The sequence below is a fragment of the Stegodyphus dumicola genome, chromosome 4 (genome assembly GCF_044657685.1).
Source record: "Stegodyphus dumicola isolate Sdum_Otavi_A_Nest chromosome 4, ASM4465768v1".
Taxonomy (NCBI): Eukaryota; Metazoa; Arthropoda; class Arachnida; order Araneae; family Eresidae; genus Stegodyphus; species Stegodyphus dumicola.
The window spans coordinates 157,743,399-157,770,311 of record NC_140771.1 but is presented as its reverse complement, the minus strand read 5'-3'; the positions used below and the strand labels follow the sequence as shown (position 1 = coordinate 157,770,311).

The 26,913-nt window shown below is 33.0% G+C and overlaps 2 protein-coding genes across 4 annotated transcripts in view; one reads left to right on the top strand and one right to left on the bottom strand.

The window, feature by feature from the left end:
* Positions 1–11,835, bottom strand: part of LOC118196152 (NF-kappa-B inhibitor cactus-like) — a 53,985-nt gene extending 42,150 nt beyond the window's left edge. The window contains exons 1-2 of the mRNA XM_085815637.1: positions 11,599–11,835; positions 188–629 (exon numbers count right to left, since the gene is read on the bottom strand). Coding sequence (XP_085671763.1) covers positions 188–603 — 416 coding nt within the window. The 5' untranslated portion in view covers positions 604–629; positions 11,599–11,835. The remainder of the gene's footprint in view (positions 1–187; positions 630–11,598) is intronic.
* A 914-nt stretch (positions 11,836–12,749) lies between these two features.
* The window catches only part of Tango1 (transport and golgi organization 1), a 159,349-nt gene continuing 145,185 nt past the window's right edge, over positions 12,750–26,913 (top strand). Inside the window, exons 1-2 of one of the 3 annotated variants that reach the window (XM_085815634.1) lie at positions 12,750–12,935; positions 24,806–24,939. In XM_085815634.1, coding sequence (XP_085671760.1) covers positions 12,821–12,935; positions 24,806–24,939 — 249 coding nt within the window. In that variant the 5' untranslated portion in view covers positions 12,750–12,820. The remainder of the gene's footprint in view (positions 12,936–24,805; positions 24,940–26,913) is intronic. The other 2 variants (XM_085815635.1, XM_085815636.1) reach the window with 2 other exon arrangements.

Sequence of the window (26,913 nt, the reverse complement as noted above, 5' to 3'; positions counted from 1 at the left end):
AAAAGACATTATTATTACCAATAGCCTGTTATTATTAGTACTAAATGGATTTTTTGCTTTGACTGTAATATATATATATATATCATGCAGTTTTGATAAGCACATTGTATAAAAGTAATCAACTCAAATAAAGAAATAATGTTGAATGGAATGTTAATTACAGCCTTCACTGAAGAATGCAACTTACGTGTCACCATCTTTGTCTTGGCTGAAAACATCTTGCCACAGAAGTTTTGTGCTTTTTTGGGGAGAGTCCCCACTAAAAACTTGACAGGAATCAAATGAATAGCAATCTGAACTTAATGGCGAGAAAGCATCTGTATTAGCATCTGTTATGAAACCACTATCACATGTATTTTGCTCAGATTTTGAAGGCTGCAAACCAGATTCAGATGGTGTAAGGCTTGATATGTTTTCACTGGTTGAAGAAAGTGTGCTACTTATTTCTCCGGATTTATAACCACAATCTGAAACAGAATCAAATGTCATAGATATGCAGCTATCAGTTTCTGAGCTTAGAATTTTGGCCATAACTTTTCTTTTGTCTTCTGCTGATAATTCACATACTATTTCTTCTTTTCTTGTTTTCTGCTTTTGTTCCATTTTTAGTCTTTTTTGGATAAAAGATTCTGGAGGGAAAAAAAAAATCTTATAAGTATAAAAATACATTAAACAAAAAGTACAATTAATATTTTATGAACAGCTGAAAATATTTTATTGATTGTATATCAAGAAATAAAAAAGATCTAACTACTCCAAATCATTACCACAACCACATTTCTTATTCAATGAAACTCATAAAATTTTCTTTGATATATATGTAATAATTCAGTAGATGATTTCTATTAATTGTAATAAATTTAGGATGCTCGGGAGGGATGACTCCAATTATTTTTTAATTATGGCAGAGATAGTTATACATGTGGCTGACATACAGAAAGAATGTGTAGCAAAAGAAACTTGCAGACACTGATGTAGATAACAAGACAAAATTTGTCTTGATAAACAATTCTGAGGAGGATTTTCACATCACTGTGGCACCCAACAATAACATATCCAACCACATAAGCACCCAACAATTTTTCACAGCATATGGCATTTTTTTCAGGATACATGGAAAAAAGGATGAAGGAAAAAGACGGCAAAAGGATGAAGCGGAGCAGCAAAGCAATACACCGTAGCACCAGCAAAGTGGGAAAAAATACTGCAAGATAATCACAGTGGTGCTTATAAACTTAATTTTTTTGTTTAAAGGAAGTGGGAAAAAATACTGCGAGATAGTCACATTTATGTTTATAAACTTGATTTCATTGTTTAAATTCTGGATTTGCAATTGGATATGAGCTGTCGCAATGTCGGAGGTTTATGTAAGCAAGCATGAAGTGAAAAGACACAGTCCATAAAAATTATTATAGACAATTTAGGACAGAAAGAAGAGGTAGCCAAATAAAAATGGAGAATACAAAGGACTATTGCTCAAATTAAAGTTAATAGTTGCGAGTTACATAATTTACATCTTATACGAACACACACACATATATATATTGCTACGGATTTTGTATTATATATAAATAACTTAAGTGAAATAAAACATAAAATTGTAGAATCTCTTGTGGAAGGTAACATGAAAAATCTCTTGTCAAAACTGGCAATGGTTTTGGCGTTAGTTTTTGTCACCAAACTTAGCAAGAAATTGCCAAATGTCGCCAAAACTGTTGACATTTTAGTCTGAAACCAGTGTAAATATAACTGGTCCTACCACATGTAACTGTAACCGTATCCAGTTGTACATAATTGTAAATGTGCATACTTTCCAGCAGTTTCAAAAAAATACATTAGAGAAATTTCTCTGCATTTGGGAAAAACTATACATGATTTGTAAGCTACTGCCAAGCTGGCGAATATTTTGGTGACCGCTTGTGATGATCTGGCTCGATCCCTGTGTGACTGTAACTGGTCTGATCCCCATACGTAATCCTAACTGTATATGCTTTCCAGCAATTTTGAGAAATCAAAGGTACTGGAAATTTCTTGTCTGCTGAGGAAAAATTACGTAAGATCAGAGAAAGCATCAGTCCTCAGTTTTTAGTTTAGAATTGAGTACTGAATACTGAAAGATGTCTGGACGAGCTTCACTGTTTAGATGCATTTTGCACTACACCGCGTGTAATTAATCTTAGCAGTTTGAAGGGGTAACTACTGATTATACTCTGTCATAACGAGAAAAGCTGTAAGAGTACTTCTGTGAAAAGTTTCAAAACTGTAAAGTGTTTTTTTTTTTTTTTTTTTTTTTTTTGTGGGGAATAAATTTTATCAAGCTATCCTTGGTTCTTTGTGTATTTAATCCATTAAGAACCCGTATGTATGTGGTGATGGTTTATTTGACAAGATTCCAAGTTTGTCAGAAGGTTCATTAGAAGAAGGTCTAACTTTAAAATTAAAATGTAAAACACAAAACTAAACACATGATGATAAGCCAACATCAAATGTTGATCACGAACAAGCAGGAACAAGTATAGGCGTAAGTATAGGCGTAACAGAATCTCTCGGCTAAAAGTTCAAGTCATTATACTCATACTACAACGTGTGCACACGGGTACAATGCAGCAAACACGGATACTGCATGCAAATGTCAAAAATGCAAATATTCTCGTCGGACTGCAAATATCCTGCCACAGTACTCCTCACACGTGCCAAAGGCAAGAGAGGTCAGAGATACCCAAGGTTAAACTTAACTTTCTGCCGGAAGGAGTAGTCTGCACTGGAGATATAGTACCAATTAGTTTTATTGTAGGAGTCTGCTCAGGAATAGGAACCGATAATAACAGTATCTAAACTAAATATTTCAAGTGATCTATGCTGATCACAGATTCTTTTCCTCTAATAAGAAGGGTAAAATTTATATTAGCTCTTCTTGGTACTTCAAATGTTCCATTATACGGGCGAGTCTATGGTGATCTTACGGGTGCATGAAGCACTTCGCCACACATATACTACATTTTTGGTGTCATAAGTGGGACTGAATACCGGTGACAAGAGCCATGGAGGAGCAACTAACACAGTTTTTGCTACATTCCAAGAAAAATGATAGTGAGCTGTCAACATCTTTAAAGAGGAGGTGAAAGCAGAATAGAAAAAGATGGAATGGGCAGTCAAGTCAGTTCAAGAACACATCAAAACGGGCCATGAAAAGAGAGAAGCAAGTAAAGAGAAAATAAAATGAGAAATTACAGCCATCATAGAAAACAAATTCGAGGTTATTAAAGGCAGAATAGACAAGGTAGAAAATAAAGTTACAGAAAATGAAAAAACTGTTTCTGCAACCCCAACAACAAATCAGAGAAAGAGTTTCTGCTGTCACATTGACAGCTTGAGAAAACGCATAGTTACAGCTGGACACAATTTTGATGCCTTTAAATTCATACCTAAACCCTCCCGACTCTTCTAAAGCTAGCCATGTATGATCGAAAGACATCCTGGCAAGTGTGCAAAACTTCATTCTCTATAGTAGCAAATATAAAAGATGGCACTCTGAAGCTAAGCTTGCGCTCCTCTGAGAGCAGATGCATCAGATATCCGTTCAAACCTTGTCCAAAGTTTTGCTTGTGGTTTTGAAGCTGTATCCAATAAGTTGAAGTGTTTCGGTTAGAAACGTTGAACAGAATGTAGCAGGCCTAAGCTAAAATCTCGTCTCTTCGTCCATGAAAATATTTCAGGAGCTTGTCATGGATGTTAAAAGACTGCCTCATCTTGCCGTCTTGCGTATTCAAGAGTCCTGGCTAGGGCATTGCTCATTTTTCACATACTCTTGCTTCAAAAATACCTAATGTCTCTACAAAGTAAATGACTATTTTGGCAAATGCCAAGCTGGCAATGAATTTAGCAACTACCTTTTTGATAACAAATTTGGTTATTGCAAACTTTGTGACCATTTGCAACATTTTGGTCCAATCCCTATGTAACTATAACTAGTCCATCACTATGTAACTGTAACTGTGTATACTTCCTAGCAATTTTGAGAAACCAAAGGAATTTTCTTGATGCCTGGGGAAAAACTATTTAAAACCAAAGAGAGCACCAGTTCTCAGTTTTTAGTTCAGAGTTGGGTTCGAAGCATTGACAGATATCCATGCGAGCTTTGCTCTTTAGTCACTTAGCGTTGCATTGTGCTTAATATTGGTAACTATTGATTGTGCTCTGTCATACTGAGAAGAGCCGTACGAGTACTTTTGCAAAAAGTTCATCAACTGGAAAATGTTTCGGTTGATCTTTACAATATGGTAACTGGTAGTTTGGCGACATTTTGGAGGCGATAAAGGTTACTACCTGGCACTTTGGTAATAATGTGAATAGTACTCAGTTTCGATTACGCATTATTTTGTATGAGGGAAATGAGAGATCATGGGATATGTCATGTGATATTAATGGACGAATTACGGTTCTTTAATCGGAAAAGGGGGGAAATCGGGAAAAAATCTGGAAATTTTGTATTTGGCTTTATTCCGTGTTGTGTGAAACAGTGTTCGTGAATTTTTGGATCCCATGGCCGTAACTAAAGTGAATTCGAAATGGGTATTTATGTATGTATTAATTTAATGTATGTGCTCATTTATATTTGAAGTAGTGTTTTTGAATTTAATTATATTTTAATTAAATGATAGTTATTTTGTGAATTTTATGTTTGTAGGAATTTGGTATACGTTTTAGTTGAAGTAAACGTGCATGGAAATAATTTAAATATCTGACAATAAGTATTTGTAATGGTTGCGGTATGAATTCGTTGGTGACGTGTATAATGTAATAGATGATTTAGAGGTAAACGTTTTTGGATATTTTATTTATTTTATATGTGGAAATGTTCATTACGTTTTCGCGATCAGGTAATTTCATATACGTTCTTTTTACCGGGTTTAAAGATTGAGAAAATTGTCATGTATTTTCGTGAAATTTTTCTAATTTATGAGAAAAAAGCAGTGTACATGGATATAGTGAAGAGTGTGCGCAATGCCATTTTTGTGCAATTCTGGGATTTTTTTTAAGTAAAAATAAATCGGCGTGTACATGGTTTAGTGATATTTTAATTAAATGATAGTTATTTTGTGAATTTTATGTTTGTAGGAATTTGGTATACATTTAAGTTGAAGTAAACGTGCATGGAAATAATTTAAATATCTGACAATAAGTATTTGTAATGCTTGCGGTATGAATTCGTTGGTGACGTGTATAATGTAATAGATGATTTAGAGGTAAAAGTTTTTGGATATTTTATTTATTTTATATGTGGAAATGTTCATAATTGGAAAGGGTAAATACTTTTTCGCGATCAGGTAATTTCATATATGTTCTTTTTACCGGGTTTAAAGATTGAGAAAATTGTCATGTATTTATTTTCGTGAAATTTTTCTAATTTATGAGAAAAAAGCAGTGTACATGGATATAGTGAAGAGTGTGCGCAATGCCATTTTTGTGCAATTCTGGGATGTTTTTTTAAGTAAAAATAAGTCGGCGTGTAAATGGTTTATGTGTATGTGTTATTTTGAAAAACGCGTAAGGAGTATGGTATTGTGCACTTTTTCCCAATTTTGCAGTGAATATTTGTCATGATTAAGCAGTTTTGTTAGATAAAATTTCTAGCATAAGTGTAATTCGGCTAGTAGATTGTTGGAAGAAGTGTTCGTGTTCAGTAGATAAAAAGAAAAGAAACATGTCTTTACTTCGTGAAGACAAAATGGCGGCGGGAAAAAAAAAATAGAGGGTTGTTGTAGGAGAGTTGGTCGCCAAATTTTCGCCAAAAAAACGCCAAGTTACCATAATGTAAAGATCAACCAATATTTCTTTTGGGAAAATAAATTTTATCAAGCTATCATCAGTTCTGTGTGTATTCATTCCATTTCAAACCCACACACACCTAACAATATACACATGATCAATTGAATATCAGTTGAAGCATCATTTTATATAATCAACCTGATTACAGCATAAAGAAGTTTACCTACATTATGAGCTAAATTATAAAAAGTGTTATGTATCAGTAATTCCAATCAATAAACTTTATATTTTAATTTTTAATGTTTTAATAAGGAAACATGAAAACTTTAATGCACATCGATACAAGGTCATGTATAAAATGTTTCTTTAGGAAGACAGTGAACATTGATACAGTCAAAAGTCTTTAATCCGGACTCATCGAGACTTCGGATTATCAGTTTTTCCGGATTATAAATCATCAGTTTAAATCTGGTAAGATGGAATGCAGAAATTATAAAATTAAAAATATGAAACCATAATTTATGAAATAAAGAGCAATTATGATCTAAAGGGTATCAAAATTAAAAAAAAAAAAAGCTTAATATTTATTTGTTTACTTTATTAAACATTTCATTAAAAGCACGCATGTGTAAAGCATACATCACGCATAGTCAAAATTAGAAAATTGCAACCAGAAAACTATTTGATGTGTATTCGTGATATTTATAATGAATTTGATTTAAATCATATCAAAGACAGAGCACATCGAGATGAAATACTACATTTAGTAAGGACTTATAAGCTGAATAAAATAAAAACATCTGCCCTGAAGATAAGGATAGTGCTGACAGGTCAACTTCCAGTTCATTGCATGCCACGACTCCCTCCTTCCCCGCAGAGCAGCGTGAAATTGATAAACAGATTTCGGAATGGTTAGAGAAACAAAGGATATGCCTTTATCCAATTTTGCAGCAATTCCACTAAACACGCTTTCGCTTTGTAGATCCTTTGGCAGCTCCAGAATCGGAAATTCTTTTTGACATAATCGAAAGTTCAAGCTTATTTTTTATAAAATTGCTCTAACAGTCTGCAAAAAATAATAAGCCAGATCCAATTTGAAGATTAAGGAACAACGCGATCTGCAACATTAACTGAAATAGATAATTAGATAATTTTAGCTTAGCTTATACCATCCGTTAAACATTCAACGTGCATGTGTAAACGTGTTATACGCATGCGTAAAGGTATTATGTGCATGCATAAATGCATTATGCGTTTACGTATATACTATAAAGTAATTTTAAACTGAAATCCAAACTTAAACGTAGAATTACCTTTCAAGACTTCCAATTAGTAATTTTAAACACCCAAATTGCAACACCAAGAAAGACAAGAAATATCACAACAAAATTTATTTAGTAGATAACATGTTGATCAAGTATCAAATGATTAAATTTATAGACTTCTGTGAAGTGTGGTTCCTTCCAGAATCAGTAGCCATAGTAGCCGCCATTGTTGGAGATCACCGTTGTCACACGCCTCGGCATTGATTCAAAGACACTTTGGATGTGTTCTTGGGGTACAGCAGACCAAGCAGCTTCCACACAATGCCAAAGTTGATCTGGTGTGGCAGCTTGGGATGTAATCTGGGTCAATCGTTCAGCAACCATGGATCACATGTTTTCTATCGGTGAAAGACATGGACAGTGAGCCAGCCAGGGAAGCAATTCAATTCTTCATCAATCTACCCATGGACAATGTGTGCCACATGTGGTTGCGCATTATCCTGTTAAAATATGGCTGTGGGCAAGCCCTGAAGGTAAGGAAGGACAACTAGCTCCAACACCTCAGAGATACAGCGCTGGCTGTTTAAAGTATCGGCAATGCATAGAGGAGTGCGAAAGTGATATCCAATACCGCCCATACTATAATACACCGTGCAGGATGAGTGTGACGGTGCATAAAGCAACTGTTCAGCATCCTCTCTCCACGGTGTCTCCAGACTCGAATCCGACCATCGTGGTGTTGCAGACAGAAGCGTGATTCGTCAGTAAAGACAACTTCATTCCATTCTGCCGTCCACATCCTTCTTTCATCGCACCATTGGCGGCAGGGATGTCTGTGGTTCTGCATCAAGGGTAGGTGAAACAATGGACTCTTGCGGACAGACCACTCTGCTGTAAATAGCGTCGAATGGTACGCGCAGACACTGGATGATGCGTTACAGACTGAATGTGCTGTGCTATGGTTCGTGATTTGATTGAGCGATCCGCTACTCCCATGCGCACAATGCTCCTGTCATCACGTGAAGTGGTCCATTGAGGTGGATGCAATCGAACACGTCGGTCTGTCGTACCCTCCTGCATCCAATGGTCACACATCCACATTACAGTTGTTTGGTTTTGTCAACACGACTACCGATTTCCCTGAAAGATAATCCACACTCTCGGTAGGCCACTATCCTTCCTCTGTCAAACTCAGATACTTGATCAAACGATGATCGCTGTTTACTACAAGGCATAATTGATTGCTTTTTTTTGAAAAAAAAAACCACAAGAACACAATTGCCAAACTTGAAATCATCGAAAACTCCAAGCCTTATATAGCGGTTTGAAATGGCGCCACAGGCGCGCGTGATGTGTGTCTGCGCTGAAATTCTAATCATTTGCATTTCTCACCTCCGCTAATGCATGTTGTAAATTTCATGTTATTTGCATGCTTCCATCAGCATGTAGCATTTATGGTGGGCAGCAGTGTATATCGATGTATACATGAACAAAGGGAGTGCGCAATGACAAGTTTGTGCAATTTTCGGATGTTTTTTTAAGTGAAATAGGTCAATATGTACATGGATAAAGTCAAGAGAGTGTGTGTTGCCTAGTTTGTGCAATTCTTTGACTTGTTATTTTGTCTTTGTGTAGCAATGGTTTTTGGCACTAAAATCACCACTACGCAAATCCAAAATATGCAATATTATCAACTATTAAATAATTAGTTTATGCATGCTTCTATTTATAGTCTTTTGTGAAAAAATAATTTCATCTTTAGATCTAATATTCTTTATGAAATAGTCACAATATATTCATTAGTAACCAATGATTAGGAATTTTATCAATACATATGATAGAAAATAAACACATTTAATTAATATTTTAAATACAAAATTGTTAAAAACATCAACTATAAATATTTTTCATTGATTGTTAGGAAGCTTATGAAATCACTGTTTAATTTAAAACTTCTTATTACACATAAATTTTAATGTTCTATTTCAATCAATGCCAACTTGTTGTGTAAAGTGTTTTATTCACAGTTCATAAGTACCTGATTTTGCTTATTTTGAAGATATTTCATTAATTTATGATTTGCAGTTGGGGGGGGGAGACACATATAGTACCCTTCCCTACAGAGGCATAGCTAGTATAGGGCTTTCAGCGCCCAAGGACAACTAACAATTTTGTGCCCCTTTCTATGTTTCCACAATGGAAAACAGTTCATTCTAAAATTTTTAGCATCAGTTTGGCGCCCCTTGAATATTGTGCCTTGAAACAGTTGTCTCCCCTTGCCCTAGCTACGCCACTGCTTCCCTATAACTCATGGTCCTTGGAGGAGAGTCAATAGTACGAGGTTCCTATATAATTTCCCTAATTTGATTTACATAACTCTATTACCAAAACTATAATAAAAATACCATGCAAGTTAGTGCTTAGAAGTCTATCAAAATATGGGCATACAGGTACAGGTCCTTCTTCATTATGAGCAAAAAAACATGCAAGACTAGAAAGCAATGATCATATTTATACACTACAGCAGTAAAGTGAATGAGAAAGCAGCATCATCTGTTGACAAAAATAATGAAAATTGAGAAATTTAGTTACCAGAATTTTAAAAGCAGTTAGAAGGACTGGAATGGACTTACAGTTATTAACTAAGCAAAATAAGTCTTTGTGAATGTGAAAAGCTTCAAGAAAATGCAATCCACCAATGGAAGAAGTGTTTCAGATAATTTTTGCAAATCTAAATTTGTGATTAAATTTCAAACTATGACTAGCTATCGAAGAACTGTTAATTTTGCCTTTTCAGACATAAGATTTATGCTCCTTGATACGAAACCTTAATGCTTTTTAAGTTTACCCGATATATCTCAAATCACATTGACACAATATGCTATAAATTCTCAAAGAACTAAGGTCAGAAATTGAATCTAAGAATCAAACCATGAATTTTAGCAATAAAATCCATGGTTTGATTCTTAAATTCAATTACTTATCTATGGTTCCATTATTTTATGAATAAAATTCATGGTTCGATGCTTAAATATTGCAGTATTGCAAATTTCTTTGCTCCTGATGAAGAGGGACGTGTACCTGTTTGCCCTCAAAATCAAATGAATTGACTAAATCTATGCCAAACACAAGGTTGTTGCTTTGCTAATTTTATGTTTCACTTTGGTATGTTTCTTTTCTGTTTTCAAGTCTATTATTTGACGATATTCATACAGTTCTCTTGATTGATCTACATTCTTTTCAACAAAAATAACATTGTTGCATTTCTTGCGCGGGTTTGTGTGATTTTGAGAGATTAACGACGGCACCTGATGAAGTATTTACTCAGGATAGCTCCAAAATCATGTTACAGTCATTGAAAAACAACTATAAACATGTTAAAACAATCAGCAACACAGCCTTCAGGCTATAACGGTGAAGACAGCTTCATGGAAAAGCCCCAAAGTACAGCCCGACTCGGTTTGGTCATTCTCGGAACTATACGTACTCCAGCCTTCACGCTATAACAGTGAGAACAGCTTCATGGCAAAGCACCAGAGTACAACTCCCAACTCTCCATGCTACAATTTGCGATACACTCATTAGACTCCAATGATCAACTCGAGACTAGACTGAGGATCAACTCGCTACACGAGGCACTGGCTGACTGACTCACTATATTTTACTTTAGCCAAATTTTATTACGACCATATTTAATAATTTGCTGATTTTACACATTCATATTTTCAGTTTAAAACACTAAACTACCACTTTTCAATTTATGGAAATTAGTATTAAAACTGCTCTGAAATGCATTTGTTTAAAAATTACAGATATAACTAAAACGGGGAAAGTACAGAATCGCCCACTGCTTGGCGCGTTTTTAAGAATTGCAAATACTCAGTGCCCATGTACACATCAACCTATTTTCACTTAAAGAAACATCCCAGAATTGCACAAAAATGACATTGCGCAGACTCTTGACTTTATCCATATACACTTCGACCTATTTTCACTTAAAAAGTCAAAGAAAATTGACGAAAATCCAATTCTTCTTACTCTTGTATGGAAGAGGCACACGTTATAAACTGATTAAATTAACACATAATGATCAAACCTACTACCTAGCTCTTTTGTTTACAAAACTCTATTTTTAATATATAGATATTATCAAATGAAAATACCAGTCTCTGAAATTGAAGAAAATTGATTTATTCCAGTCTTACTTTATATTCTTTAGCAATAGTTTCTTAAACATAAATTAAAAAAAAAAAAGTCTAAACTAGTAAAGCTGAATAAAGGGGGAAAAAAATTGAAGATCAAGTGTAATTACTGAAAACAAATAATCAAATCCGTAGATTCTTGCTAAATGAAAATTTAGCTATGAACAAGTAAGAATAACAGGATGTCAGTTGAAGAATTCCCAGGTATTCTATACCGTGCTTACATTTCTAGGAAAACAATATATAGGTCAACCGTAAACATTTGATAACACTATATACAAAATTTCAATGCTTATCATCAAGTACTTTAATAGAAAAACTATGGGTTAAAAATTAAGGTTATGTCTAAAACCAATAATTACCTTTTGTTAGATCAAAACATCATTTCAACATTAAAGAAAGTCTGCTTCTTAAAAAAAACCATGGAAATAAAGTGTTATCAAAACAGGTATGTCAAAAGGTAAAATTTCCGTTATTATTATCAGTAACGTAAACATAAAATTATAAAAAGTGGAAGTTCCACAAACTAGGAAGAAATAATCCACTGAACGAAAGCAAGATAACGTCTTGGGAAAAACCCAAACATTGGAAATCACTTTTCAGCTCGTTACGGTTAGGATCGTACTCATAAATTCAATTTTAAAGTTGGAAACGTAAGTCAAAATTTCATTCATTACATTAAAATAAATAGTTATCGGCATTTTAATAACTAGCTTATGAGTCTCGTAGATTAATAATATAACAAGAACCAATATAACACGAGCCAATTCATTTGAGAGAGGAATGAATGACTTTTATTGTCATATATTTCCATTTAGGCTCCTCTATTTACTGATGAATAGCCTCTTATTTGAAAATATTGAAATTATGAGGCTAAGTAAGGAAAATATTACTTTTCAAACTAGTTTTAAATTGAGCTTCTTAACCACGGAGTAAAATTTTCACTATCGTCTATTAAAAAAATTATTAAACATTTCAACTAACAACTATCTAACAATCCGCGATTCAATTCAAAGGAAGAAAGATCATTAAACATTTCAAAGTTTTGAGTAACATCAAAGAACAGAGATAAATGGGTGTACCAGTTACATTGCTCACATAGCTTTGTTCTGATTGTCTAAATATTAGGACAAAGATTTCTCTAAGAATTCTAAAATAAAAGCTTTCAGATAATAATTTTGGGTAGAAAATTATATTATTGAATTAAGTAGCATACATTCATTTTTTTTTTTTATAAAAATAGGCTTCTTCTTCCCTTTTTAATCATTGCCTTTTATTTGTAACTTCTAGTTCTTGTTTTGTTTTCTCTTATTGTGAAACCTTTTTTTTTTTTTGTCTTAATACATGATAAATTCACTGAAAATGCTTGTTGAAGTAAGTAAATTACATGCAATAAATAAGAATAATTATTATGGATTTTTTACTGAATTATTTTTTACAACCGGAAGTAAAAAATTATCTAGATCAGAATTTATATCCTACTGGTGGCGTACCGAATTTTTCGAGGTCTTCATGCTTTCCTGTTCGCTGTTTTGCTTGCAGTTCAGTACTGTTTCTTTGAGTGACGTGTAAATGTAATGAGTGATGGATGTAACTTATATGTCATTTTTAAATTCTATTTACTTTCTTACATTCTGCTTTTTATGTGTTAGTTCTGATGATACAAATCTTGGTAAATGTGCTGATCCTTTATGTTCAGGTATAATTCGTGCAAAATTGATATACCAAAAAATATGTTGTGTGTTTGAATTGTAAATTTGAAACTTATGTTGTCGGCCTGCTTTTATTTAATTCAAATTCATTATTAATTATATGTTAAATGCAGATATTTAAGTGCAATGATCAGACTTAAATAATCAGCATATTTAAAATTGGAGAAATACTAGAACTTTTATTTTTAGAAAAGGCTGCTTCAGTTGAAATAGTATATGTATTTGAACTGAAACATTCATTCATGTAAACTTATTTTCATGTTGTTAGTAAACATTGTTCTTTATATTATTTTGCAGTTTAGGTATGAGTTCTTTAAATCATTGAATATGGCAGTATGCAGTAAATTGAAAATTTATTTTTTAAAATTCTATAGCTATTTAAAAAATATAAACAGATGATCAAAATGTTATGTATCATTAAAAATGTATTATAATATATTAAATTTTGTCAATAAAATATCTCGAAACTGAATTGCAGGAAGTTAAAATTTCTTTCTGGAATTAGGTTTTTCTTATTGAAATTAAGTTTAAATTCATTTTATTTTATCATAAGCTATTTAACATGAACTATTTATTTGTTGCATTTGATAGAACATATTTGAATAAGAAAATGCAATAAAATGGAACTTTTTCTCCCCTTTCCAAAACATTTATTCTAGCCAGTGTACTGATATATACAGTGGCTCCCAAAAGTATTCATACACTTATGATTTTATTGAAATAGGGCTCTATCCATTAACTAAAAGTAAGCTTTCTGAATGAGATTTTAATAATAAGATCTATAATCTATTTGTAACAGAATTACATGAAATATTTTTAAAATATAGCAAAACTTTATTTTTAAGAAATTAATAATAAAAATATGACAAACATTTGATCTCATAAAAGTCTTCATACACTTAAAAAGATCTTGACATATTAGTAAATATTTTCATTTTTCGTTAAATTAATATTTTTTAGGACATCCTTTATCATCCACAACAGCTTTTAAACATCGGAATAGATTTTACTAGTTTTTTTTTTTTGTAATTTCTGTATCAATATTCATCCATTCTTCCGTCATGACTGTTTTGAGTTCACTTTTCATTTTGATGTCGTGTTTTCGCACTCTAACTTCCGGTTCTTTCCAAGTGGGTCAAACGGGACACTCAAATATGAATATTTCACAAATATTCTGATAATAAACCTGTCATCACGTTTAGTTAATTTTCTCAGTCAACCTTTCCTTGTTTTCAATCTGATTTTCTTCTTTAAACCTCCAGTCATCTCCAGTGTTCTATGAGGTTTAAATCTGGTGACTGAGGTGGTGTTTTCAAAACCTGTGGATAATTACAGAGACACCACAGGCAAATGTTGAGAGCCATATGCTTAGGATCGTTATCATGATTAAAAATAAAGTTGTTTTCAAATACCCAAACTTTGGGCTGATAATTTTAAATTGTATCTTAAAATATTTGAATAAAGAGAATGATTCATTATACCATCAATAAATATCAAATTAATTTAGTCCTGATGCTGCCATGCACCTCCACACAAAAACACTTCCACTGCCATGTTTAACTGTTCCAAATAAGTTCTTAGAGTGAAGTTCCTAATTTTTTCTTCTCCATACAGTTATTCGACTATCGAAACCAAAAGTGTTAAATTTGCTTTTGTCAGCAAATAGGACATTATTCCAGTATGTTTCAGGTGTATTTGTCATTGATTTTGTGAATGAAAGCCTAAGCTTTCTGTTTTTCTCAATAACAAAAAATTGTTTACTGCAGAATGTCCATGTAATCCAGCTGCTCTGAGAACTCACCGAACAGTTCAGGTGATATTGAAGTAAAAAACTTTGCATTAAATTCTGCACAAACTTTTACAGCACTCAAATGTGGGTTTTTCACAAATTTTCTAATAATAAATCTCTCATCACGTTTACTTAACTTTTTCAGTCGACCTTTTCTTACCTTGTTTTCAATCTGATTTTCTTCTTTAAAGCGTTTTATCTCATACTGCGCTGTAGAATGAGATAAATGAATTAATTTAGCGATATTTCGAATTGATTTACCATTGCTAAAAATCATCTAATCTACCATTGAAAAATTATCAATTTTCGAATGTTGTTTGTAATTTCTTTACGACTGTGATTTTTCAATAATGAATAGAATATTATGAAGTAAACAATAAAAAATTAAAGCAAACAATTTTTTAAATGCCACTGCAGTGCAAAAATTAAGAAAAGCGGCAAACGATAATTCTAATTTTGATTTTATCCAAAAATATTTGAGTGTATGAAGACTTTTGTGAGATAAAATGTTTGTAAATTTTTTATTATTAATTTCTTAAAAATGAAGTTTCACTATACAGTCAAAAGTCATTAATTCGGACACCCATAATCCGGACCTCAAAGCTACAAACTTTCTGCGCATGCGCACAAGCGTTTACGAGAGCGCGTAAGACCTTTACGGCTGCGAATATGTTTGTGCGCATGTGCGTTTAATGTCTAACGGAGTTATACGCTAAGCTAAAATTATCTAATTCAGTTAATGTTGCAGATTGTGTTGTTCCTTAATCTTCAAATTGGATCCGGCTTATTATTTTTTGCAGACTGTTAGAGCAATTTCATAAAAGTAAGCTTGAACTTTCGATTATGTCAAATAGAATTTCCGATATATATTTACTAATATGTAATTTGTATCTACAAAGTGAGAGTATGTTTTGAAATCCGAAATCTGTTTATCAATTTCACGCCGCGGATTGGAAGTTGATCTGTCAGCACTATCCTTATCTTCAGGGCAGATGTTTTTATTTTATTTGGCTTATAATTCCTTACTAAGTGTAGTATTTCATCTTGATGTACTCGGTCTTTGATATGATTTAAATCAAGTTCCTCGTCATTATAATTCGCTTCCAATAGTGAAGAAAGTGACCCAGAGGTTATTGAAAATGAAAACATTTCGATTGACAAATTAGCCGGTATTCTCAATGCAGCAATTATAGGACTTGAACAGCGGAACTTTGTAACTAAACAAGAAATTATGTCTGTTTAGTAGAATTAAAGAGAAAGTATTATAACATGAAACGAAGCAACTTACATTGAAGGAAATGTTTAATAAAGTAAACAAATAAATATTAAGCTTTTTCTTTTTGTAAATTTTGATACCCTTTAGATCATAATTGTTCTTTATTTCATAAATTACGGTTTCATATTTTTAATTTTGTAATTTCTGCATGCCATCTTACCAGATTTAAACTGATGACCTATAATCCAGAAAAATCGATAATCTGGAATCGCCGAAGTCCCGACGAGTCCGGATTAACGACTTTTGACTGTATTTAAAAAATACTTCATGCAGTTTTGTTATGAATAGATTATAGATCTTATTATTAAAATCTATTCAGAACGATTACTTTTAATTAATGGATAGAGCCCTATTTAAATGAAAATTGTAAGTGTACGAACACTTTTGGGAGCCACTGTATTTTAGCATTTTATTATCTGCTGTTTATAATCGTATTTTAATTAATTTGATATAAATTCTTAATAATGCTAACTGCATTGTATTTTAAAACAGATTACTGATTTATTTAATTTTTATTAATTTGAAAAAGATGTATCACTTGTAGTACATGCAACATGTAATTATAGTAAAGCCAGTGTAAAGCACATAATATCTTTCATTAAGTTTTAAAGGTAAAATTTTACCATTAAATTAACAGAACTACTGCACATTGCCTACATGTGCATATCTGTACTATTATTTGAAACGGAACAAACCAGCCTTGTTTTAATCTCTAGAAAATTTTAGAAATAAATTCATGTATATGACTTTAAATTGATCGAAGCTATTTTAAAAATAAAATTAATTTATTAATGTAAGAATTTGTCTTTTTAAAGCCCATTCTTAATTTAGTGGATAATATTGTCAAAAGCTCGTAGTTTGATTCGCAATAAATGGTCCAGATGTATGACATTTCGATAGATTTTCCCTTGTGTAATATATATAAAAGCTAACTTCCCATGAAAAAAAAAAAAAAAAAAAAAAAACCTTCATAAAGGTACCCCTTACATATTTGATCATTATCGATTAAATAACAGCTACTCTGTGTAATCTTCCAGCATATATTTGGTTTGATTACATTTTTATAATGAAAGGGGTTACTAAATTGTTTTGGTGCTATTCCATTTTGAGGACCGTAAAAAAAAAAATTGCAGTGAAATTGTATGTGCGAAAGCGCCAAATCTAGCAAATACACCTATTGATAGAGCGCCAGATCTAGTGTACGTGCTGATTTCAAATTGCGTAAGTTTAGATAGTTCTATGTTACTTAAAACGCCATTGAAATACTAGTTAAATTTTTAAATCCTTTTTTGATAACACTATGAATTTAACAATTTGGGAATTGCCCAATGACGGAAAAACTAAGATAGAATTTTTTCAAAGAAAAGGTATCATTCATTGTAGAAAATTATGTTTGATTCAATGAGATGAAATTCTGCTAAGCGATAACACGGTAGCAAAATAGCGATGCAGGAATTCATTCAGTTATGTTTAGCCTTTTTTTATATAAATTATAATAATGATTTGTAGCCTTTTTTATATAAATTATAATAATGATCTGAAATAGTTATTTAAGCTTATGCCTCCATTCAGATATTTTTTAGCTTTTATTATACAAATTATAACAATAAAAAAGTACAGTCAAAAGTCTGTAATCCGGACGTCCATAATCCGGAATGATCTATAATCCGGACGTCGCAGCGCGCAATGAACTGGAAGTTGATCTGTCAGCATTATCTTCAGGGCAGATGTTTTTATTTTTTTTTGGCTTATAAGTCCTTACTAAATCTAGTATTTCATCTCGATGTATTCCGTCGTTGATATGATTTAAATCAAATTCCTTGTCATTATAAATATCACAAATACACATCAAATAGTTTTCTGGTTGCAATTTTCTAATTTCGACTATGTGTAATGTATGCTCTATGCATGTGCAAGTTGAAAGAATGCTGAAATCTGGTAAGATGGCATGCAGAAATTATAAAATTAAAAATATGAAACCGTAATTTATGAAATAAAGAACAATTATGATCTAAAGGGTATCAAAATTTACAAAAAAAAAAAAGCTTAATATTTATTTGTTTACTTTATTAAACATTTCTATCAATGTAAGTTGTTTAAGTTGCTTCGTTTTTTATGTGATAATACTTTCTCTTTAGTTCTATAAACAGACATAATTTCTTGTTCAGTTACAAAGTTCCGCTGTTCAAGTCCTATAATTGCTGTGTCGAGAATACTGACTAATTTGTCAAGCGAAATTTTTTCGTTTTCAATAACCTCTGTGTCACTTTCTTTGCTGTCAGAAGCGAATTATAATAATGAGGATGATTTAAATCATATCAAAGACAGAGTACATCGATATGAAATACTACATTTAGTAAGGAATTATAAGCCAAATAAAATAAAAACATCTGCCCTGAAGATAAGGATAGTGCTGACAAATCAACTTCCAATTCATTGTGCGCCGCGGCGTTCCCCTCCGCCGCAGAGCAGCGTGAAATTGATAAACGGATTTCGGAATGGTTAGATAAACAAAGGATACGCCTTTATCCATTTTTTGCAGCAATTCCACTTTTAGTTTAATGGACTTCGAAACATACTTTCCCTTTGTAGATCCTTTACTTATTAGTAAATATATATCAGAAATTGTATTTGACATAATCGAAAGTTCAAGCTTACTTTTATAAAATTGCTCTAACAGTCTGCAAAAAATACTAAGCCGGATCCAATTCGAAGATTAAGGAACAACGCGATCTGCAACATTAACTGAATTAGATAATTTTAGCTTAGCTTATACCGTCCGTTATACATTAAACGCGCATTCGTAAACGTATTCGTAAACACATCGACTTAGTTTCACATAACCCCTCCTCCCCGAATTGCGCAAAAATGGCATTGCGCACTCTTTTGACTTTATCCATGTACACGTCGAGCTATTTTCACTTAAAAAAAATCCCCGAATTGCACAAAAATGGCATTGTGCACTCTTTTAACTTTATCCATGTACACTTCGACGTATTTTCACTTAAAAAAAGATCCCAGAATTGCACAAACTTGCATTGCGCACTCCCTTTACTTTGTCCATGTACACATTGATATATTTTCACTTAAAAAGTCAAAGAGCACCAAAGTCTACAATATAGGCAAACAAAAAATACATAATCTCAATAAAATACATTTTAAATCAAACAATAAAATAACATAAAAAAGGAAAAACATGTTATACATTTAAGCACTACCAAAAGCAAATATTCACTTACCATGATTTTCGAATTCGCTTCGTACACCCAGGGCCACGTAAAAATCAAAATATCAATCATACTCAAATGACTTTTTTCAAACCAGGTAGGTACTCTTTCTGATCGAACGCTTTACATAGTGACCATCTAAACCTTTCTTCCTACAAACCCATCTAAACGGTTTTAACACACACCACAAAAACTCTTACAAAACATCCCATGATTTCCCAGAATCATGCACCCGATTACGTCACGATAGGGTTTCCATAACATTCAACTACTCAGGCTACCATAAATGAAGCAACAACTTTGCGATAAATCGAACAACAGCTTCGTCATAATACAAGGGGTACCTTAACGTCTACTCTACCCTTTTTGTTTTATTTGGATGCTTATTTAAATAGTATCATTCAGTGGTGAATTTAAATAAATAAATTAAAAAAAAAAACTTTTAGAGTTACATTATTTTTATTACCAGCTATACAATTTTAAACAGTGTCAAATAATGATAAATATCATATATATGTTCATGCTAAAAGAAAAAGCAACAAACGCTAAAAGAAAAGGTATGAATATGAAAAAGGGAATTAAAACATACAATTTACATATGAGGTAGAGGTTGAATCACTGAATGCAAATAGGCAACCAAAATTAGCATAAAACGTATTCCTGGAGTTATACCACATGGCCTAAAAAGGAAAATGCCGGATCTATACATCAGTTCCCAAGCATACAAAAATTCTATGTAATCCGAGATAGCCAAAGCATAAAGCATGTGCTGAACACACCATTTGCTCGTTAAAATGCATTGGAAAATTGTTGGGATGCTCCAAGCTGGTGCAAGACAATCTGCTGTTACGAAATAGCTGAATGTGCGTCATTGTGTTATGAGTAGGCTGTGGAATCATTATCAGAGGGATCAAAACTTCTGTAGAAAATTCGAGTGTGGATACCAGAGGATTACCACAATGGCACGTGATTGCTTCCGTAGCTAAGTGTAAGATGCCATAGATCACTAATAGAACAACAACTGGTGTTGCATCTCTCTGCTGCTGCAGAATGGCCCATATACTGCCACAATGTGTTGCCATCAATTGCCTTAGGTAGACTGTATGCCCAGCAACCTGCGATTTGTGTTAAATTGTCTCCATTGCATGCCAGTGCACAATTGAATTGGGCCATGAACATTGCATTTTAACACCAAAACAGTTGGGTAGCATATTCTTCATGGAGGAGTCTTGATTTAATATCTAGAATGATTCACAAAGGGCAGTGATATGGTGAGAGCCAGGGACACACTATCAGATGCCAAACATGCCCAAAGATTGCATTTATACACCAAAGAAGTGAAGTAGCGTATTCTTTATGGATGAGTCTTGATTTAATATCTAGAATGATTCACAAAGGGCATTATCAAATGCAAAACCTTGACCCTCAAGGATGTAGAAAGGGAAAATTTCGGAGAAAACTCCGGCACCTGCATTAGGGCCATCAGACAGGAGGGATCCATCAGTAAAGATCCGAAGCCACTCTTGCTCAGGGTAAAAAATATTTAATCTTTCGAAAGCGAGAGCTCTCAGTTGGATCCGTATTATGTTTCGTTACTTTTTGACCCAGGTCAAGATTAATCCAAAAAGATTTCAAATTTATTGGATTTTGTAGTGGAACAAGTAATTCTGGTTCATTCATTAAACCAAGTAATTCTGGTTCATTCATTAAACCAAGTGAATTTTTTAATTGAAAAACTCTCTGTAGGAAGCCCATATGGGTCTTTAGATTTCTAGTCAGATCTTGATTGACTTCATTCCAGAGTGAAAGACATCCAGGAACTCTAATGATCTTTCTCAAGGGTTTATCACCAGTTAACATAAACATGGCGTCATTCGGGGTGATCTTCACGGCTCCAGAAACAATACGTAAGCACTGATTTTGGATTTTTTCTAGAGTATAGAGTACATTTTTTTCTATATCTACAACAAGTGATTCACAGCAATAAGTCAGAAGGGGGAGGATAAACGAAAGTTTGGAGCAGGGTTTGTCTAGTGCAACCCCACCTTGCTCCAGCAAGGCGTGTAAGGACACTGAGTCTCTTCGTAGCATGGCTGTACATGTCCTCAACATGTGGCTTCCATGTTAATTTGCGATCAAACGTCACACCGAAATATTTAAATTTGTCGCACAAGGGGATTTGGGTACCTTTATATGTCAGCTGAAGATCCAAAGATTGGTGCATGAGTGAGAAAGTCAGGCAGTATAATTTATTTAAGTTCACCTTCATATTATTAGTATCACACCAAACTTCCAAAGCATTCAAGGCAGCAGAGAGTTTAGTCTCTATGTTTCTCACTGCACTTTTTAGAAACTTTCCAGTAAACCAAATCATCAGCATATAAGAGACACTTAAAGCCATAAATCTCTCGTATTTTATAAATCAAATCATTAATACAGATGTTAAAAAGGGAGCAGCTATTAACAGCTCCCTGTGGGAGACCTGTTTTTAAGATCTTAGATTTCGATAGAGCGCTGCTGTACCTGACTCTGAAAGAGCGCTGGCACAGAAAGCCTCTAATCCAATTAAAAAGAATTTGAGTCACCATTATTTAACAGAATTTTCAGCATTAAACACGCTAAATTCTTATCAAAAATCTGTCTGTAAAATCTTTGTAAGTTATAGAGTTCATTATCCTTCTTCAGGAGCAAATTTCTTGCGAGTCCCATGTCAGTGAATAAAGTTAACTGTCATGCTTGAGATTTCTTAAACCAAAGTTTCTATGTCCATGATGAAACTTCTGTAATTCAAGTAGTTGATTATTGGTTTGCTTGAGGACCATAACTAACTAATTAAGAAAAATTAAAGCCTGGCCTGGCAAAATTTAGCATATTAGACACAAAAGGAAAAAAGTGTCAATATGACCAAGAAGAATTAAGACAAAATTTGTCATTTGAAAAGAAGAAGTACATTTGCAATACTAAAAATCTTAAGTTTGACTTTTGTAAAATGGAATATAATGTATTGGGTCATATAAAAAGTCTCCACCCTTTTTCAGTACATTTTTGAACAAAAATTTTCTTTATTGAAAATCAATTTCAGTCAAGTACATATTAATCATTATTATCTATGACCTTTTGCCATTTTTCGGGTAGCTTCATGATTCCATTGGTGTAGAACTTCTGTGGTTTATCATCGAAAAACTTGGCGAAGTGATTTTCAGCGGTGCTTCGGTTGGCTAATTTTGTACCATCAAGAGAGCTTTGCAGAGAAGGAAGCAAATGGTAGTCAAACAAAGCAAGGCCTGGCCTATACAGTAAATGCATCAAAACTTCCCAACCAAGCTCCGTCAATTTGTCTCGAGTCGTCAAAGGTACGTGTGGCCGCGCATTGTCATGATAGAACACAACTCCCTTTCTGTTAGCCAATTCTGGTCTCTCTAAATTGTTTCATTCAAATGGTTGAGTTGTGTACAGTACAGGACTGAATTGATGGTTTCGTCAGGTTGCAGCAACTCATAATGGATAATTCCTTTTCAATCCCACCAGACAATCAACACAACCTTATTTGATAACAATCTAGGCTTTGAAGTCATTTGTGGAATGGCATTGACCATGATCACCTGCATTTAATATTCTCGTATTTCACCCATATTTCATGGCCTTTAATAATTCGCTCCAAATATGGTTTGATTTCATTGTGTTTTTTCAGCAGCATTTCGCTGATGGTAATTCAGTCAATCAAATTTCTTTGCGTTAATTCATGTGGCACCCAAACTTCAAGCTTCTTTTTGTAGCCTGCTCTTTTCAAATGATTCCCCTAACTGTCATGTTGTTGATATTTACTGCTTCCGCTATTTCCTGACAGCTTGCATTCCGGTCTTGCTCCACCAGATGCAATATTTTATCAACTTTTTCAGTGACTGGCCGACCAGAGCAAAGTGCATCTTTGTCATCGACATTTCTGGAACAGAATTGAGCAAACTACTCCTGGGTATTTTGTTTACTCGCAGCATTCTCACCGTACACTTCACAAATTTTTCAGCATGTTTTTGCAGTGTTTTTACCTTTTTTTTTATAGTAAAAAAAAATCCCATAGCATATTTCTTCATATTTTATAAGTGCCATATATCTAGAATAGTTTTACGACAAGTCTTTTTCAGCATAGATGTGTACATAATGTCTAAATGCATTCAGCTTTCATAAGATGTTGAAGTTACCTTTCCAAAACACCTTTGACTGTGGCTTGAAACTTTTAATGAAAGTATTACCTTGATAAATTTCTAGATTAGTGATTATCCATGTAAAAGCTTCCTTTATTGCTGTTGATTTAGCTTAAAAAACTGAGGAACTATCATTAAGTCAATACGTTTTTTTTTCTATAGTAATGTTATTGTATGAAATACACCTACTGTATCTTGACTATTGGAATCATTAGAAAAAAAAAAAAAAAAAAATATTTCCTGGGCCATTTTTATCACCATCATTTCATTCGAATTAACCCTTTGGACTGGAGTGGTGCCAATATGGTGCTCGACTGATATGAAGTGTCCATTCGAGCAGTGCCGCTATGGCACCTGGGAGGTTTGATGCATCCTCTTGATGTACACTGTGCTGCCGCTATGCCATTTTGGAACTCGATTTGTTTATTTAAGATGTGCAATAAGATATTGTTACCTGGAGTACTTTCGTGGACCAGACTCAGCTTGCATTCTTAACCAAATCTTAGCTAGTCTCAGCATAGCATTTGTTTTGGGGGGGGGGAAAGCTTAGAAAGTATAGCTTTCAGCTTTAGAAAAATTAAAGCTAAAGAAATATTAGCTCTTCACTAATATAGCTGAAATCGTCTCGAGTTGCTGGTTCACAAAAGGCCTCCAGTACAAAGAGTTCATTTTTACTGGAAGTAAAAAATCCCTTTTTATGATTCTGGAATCTTTGTTATTGCTATGCATTTAATTATATAGTTTCATTTCTGTCAAAAGAAAAAATGCAATCCCCCATCTTGGCTTTTGAATGAATAAGCAGAGTTTCAGAAAGAATGTGTAAAGTCACTATAATTGCAGTATTATATGCATTGTTCTTAGATAATAAATCAGTCTTTGCACTTATGCTAGCTTATTATTTTCTCCAGTGTACCAAACAGGCATAGAGTATCATTCTTTCTAAAGCTCTAAGACACAATTGCTTAAAAATTATCCTTTTTGTATCATATCTGTTTTGGAAAAGCATATTTGGTTCATTTAAAACAATTTTTTATTATTATTGTAAGAAATGTCCTTTAATTTTGTGAATGTTGGCATCCATATAACCTTAGAGTAAGTCCCATATACTTAACAGGGAAACTGTTTTTTTTATAGGGATATGATTCCAATATAATTTTGGTAATCCATTTAATGTATCATCTTTAAAGTAAATAAGCATTTATCTTAATCAAGGCCAGAACCAGTATATCTTCACTGGGCGGCAAAATTCTTAGAATTTAAGGAAACTGTGGGCAGCAGAATTTAGTAATTAGTTTATTCAAATTTTGTATAAGCTTTAAAAGTGTGCATTATGTTGTGTTTAAAAAAAAATTTTTTTTAATAGTTCCTATAGGTTTGGGTTTAACAAGTTTAAAGTATGCATCACCAGATGGAAACAGGCTGAGCTTTAATCCTAATGAAAACGTGGAAATATATGTTAAAGATGTTGGCCCTAAAAAAGACTTATGGGGTGTTATGGTAAATTTTTTTTTGTTATTTTGTAACATAAAAAATAAGTTTTTAAAAATCATAACTTAATTTGGCACTTATATATTATCTTATTGACTATGAAAGTTGGCTACTATCAAATCGTAAAAGTTGGTTTATATTCCATCAAAGTTGCGGCTGTCGACCATGTTAAATTCTCAAGGAACTGAAATTTGTGTATTTAATAAACAATCAGTAATCAACCCCTTTTGTGTTTGCACTTTGTAAAATGGCTTTCATCGTTTTCTACTATTTTGATGTGCAGATTTTACAGGAATCTTTGTTTAGAATACTGAAGAAATTAAATTTCCCATAGGTTGTTGTTCCAATCTATTAGTGTTAGTCGGCCATATTTATTTGATTATATTGTATTCATTAATACACATATTTTTTAATGAAGGATCCCATAACTTTGAAAATAACCCACTGCTTACTGTTTCATAAAAGGCAGGATATAAGTTTTTTTGCAAAATGATTGAAAAAAAATCGCAGCAATAAATTTAAATCTTTGCTCATAAAAACAAAACATGGCTTATTGAGAATCTATCAGAGTTCATCAAACAAAAGCATAGATATGAGTGTGTTATTATGTCACACTTACCCATAACTGGTGTTAAATTGTACTGCTTGGTGACAGTTTAACGGTTGACAGGATAATACATAAGTATCCTTAATTTCATTATTAACTGCAAACCAATGTTATTAATAGGTCATTTATCAATTTTTCCATTGCAAAGGTGTGTAAAAGGATTAAAAGTAATGGCAAATTTTTGAAAAGCTTTATGTTATATTTGCTAAATTGCATTTAACACTAGAATTACGAAACAATCATAATGATATGTTTCCTTATGCTGGTTGGGGCAGGTAAGTGGGAATGATTTCAGCTTGAATTTCCAACTAACTTTTACTTTCCCTAGTAAATGTTAGATGACACTGGTGCAGTGCATGTTTTTCAGTAATTAGTCATGCTGCGAAAATGGCTGAGTGAAGTCAAACAAGTTTAAATCTCAACCAGAGAATTGTAATTGCCAGAAGTCTTTATTCTAGGTATATGTTAATTGAAATTATGATTTTGAGTTACCAGAAATTGTTACCAAGTAGCTCAGATTTTTTTCAACTTCTCTGCAATCCAAATAAGGTTTTTGTGATCTGACAAGGAAGAAATTTTGTTGAGAAACAAACTCAAGGACTCTCTAGACTGTAAAAGAAACACAGGAATTGATTTCAAAAGATTCTGGGATATCGCACAAAAAATTAACTACAATCTTGAATGGGAGCAATATCATCATATTAAGAATTGCTGAGGTAGGCATGAAGCAGTTTCTATATAATTAAACTGAGGCAAATACTTTTTGAAGAGCTAAGATCAAGCATGTTGTGGCTTTTGCTGTTGACCATATCAAGGGTAAACAGTAGGGGAAACCAGCGACTCTGGCTCTAATTCATGGGAATTTTAAAGACTCTGACTCCCAACTCCCTCATATATATGTAAACATATACACATGTGTTACAGCTTATTTTTTTAAATGTAAAAGAAGTAATAGATGCTACAGTAAAAAAAGTGATGGCATAGCAGATTATTTATATTAGTTAGCATTTATTATGAAATGGAAAAACTACCATTAGTAATTTCTAAGAAGTGGCATAGCTTCAGCAAGATCTTCTTTGAAAAAGGACCATAGATCCGATTTGATAAACTGTAGAGCTGAGAATAGTCATTCCACAGAAACTTCAAGAGGAAGAAGAGCTGTTACTGTTAGGGCTATTTCTTTTAACTTTTCAGAATAGGTTTGTATAATTTCTAAAGAGGTGCAAGAACATTCATATTTCTCTATTTCTTCAAGGGCTGCATAGAAATCTTGTTTGTATTTTTTCATTTTTATATCTAAAGTCTCTTGGTTCTTTATTTTCATCCACTTTGCCTTAGCCTTTTCAATATTATCCGAATATTTCTCAAAATCTTAA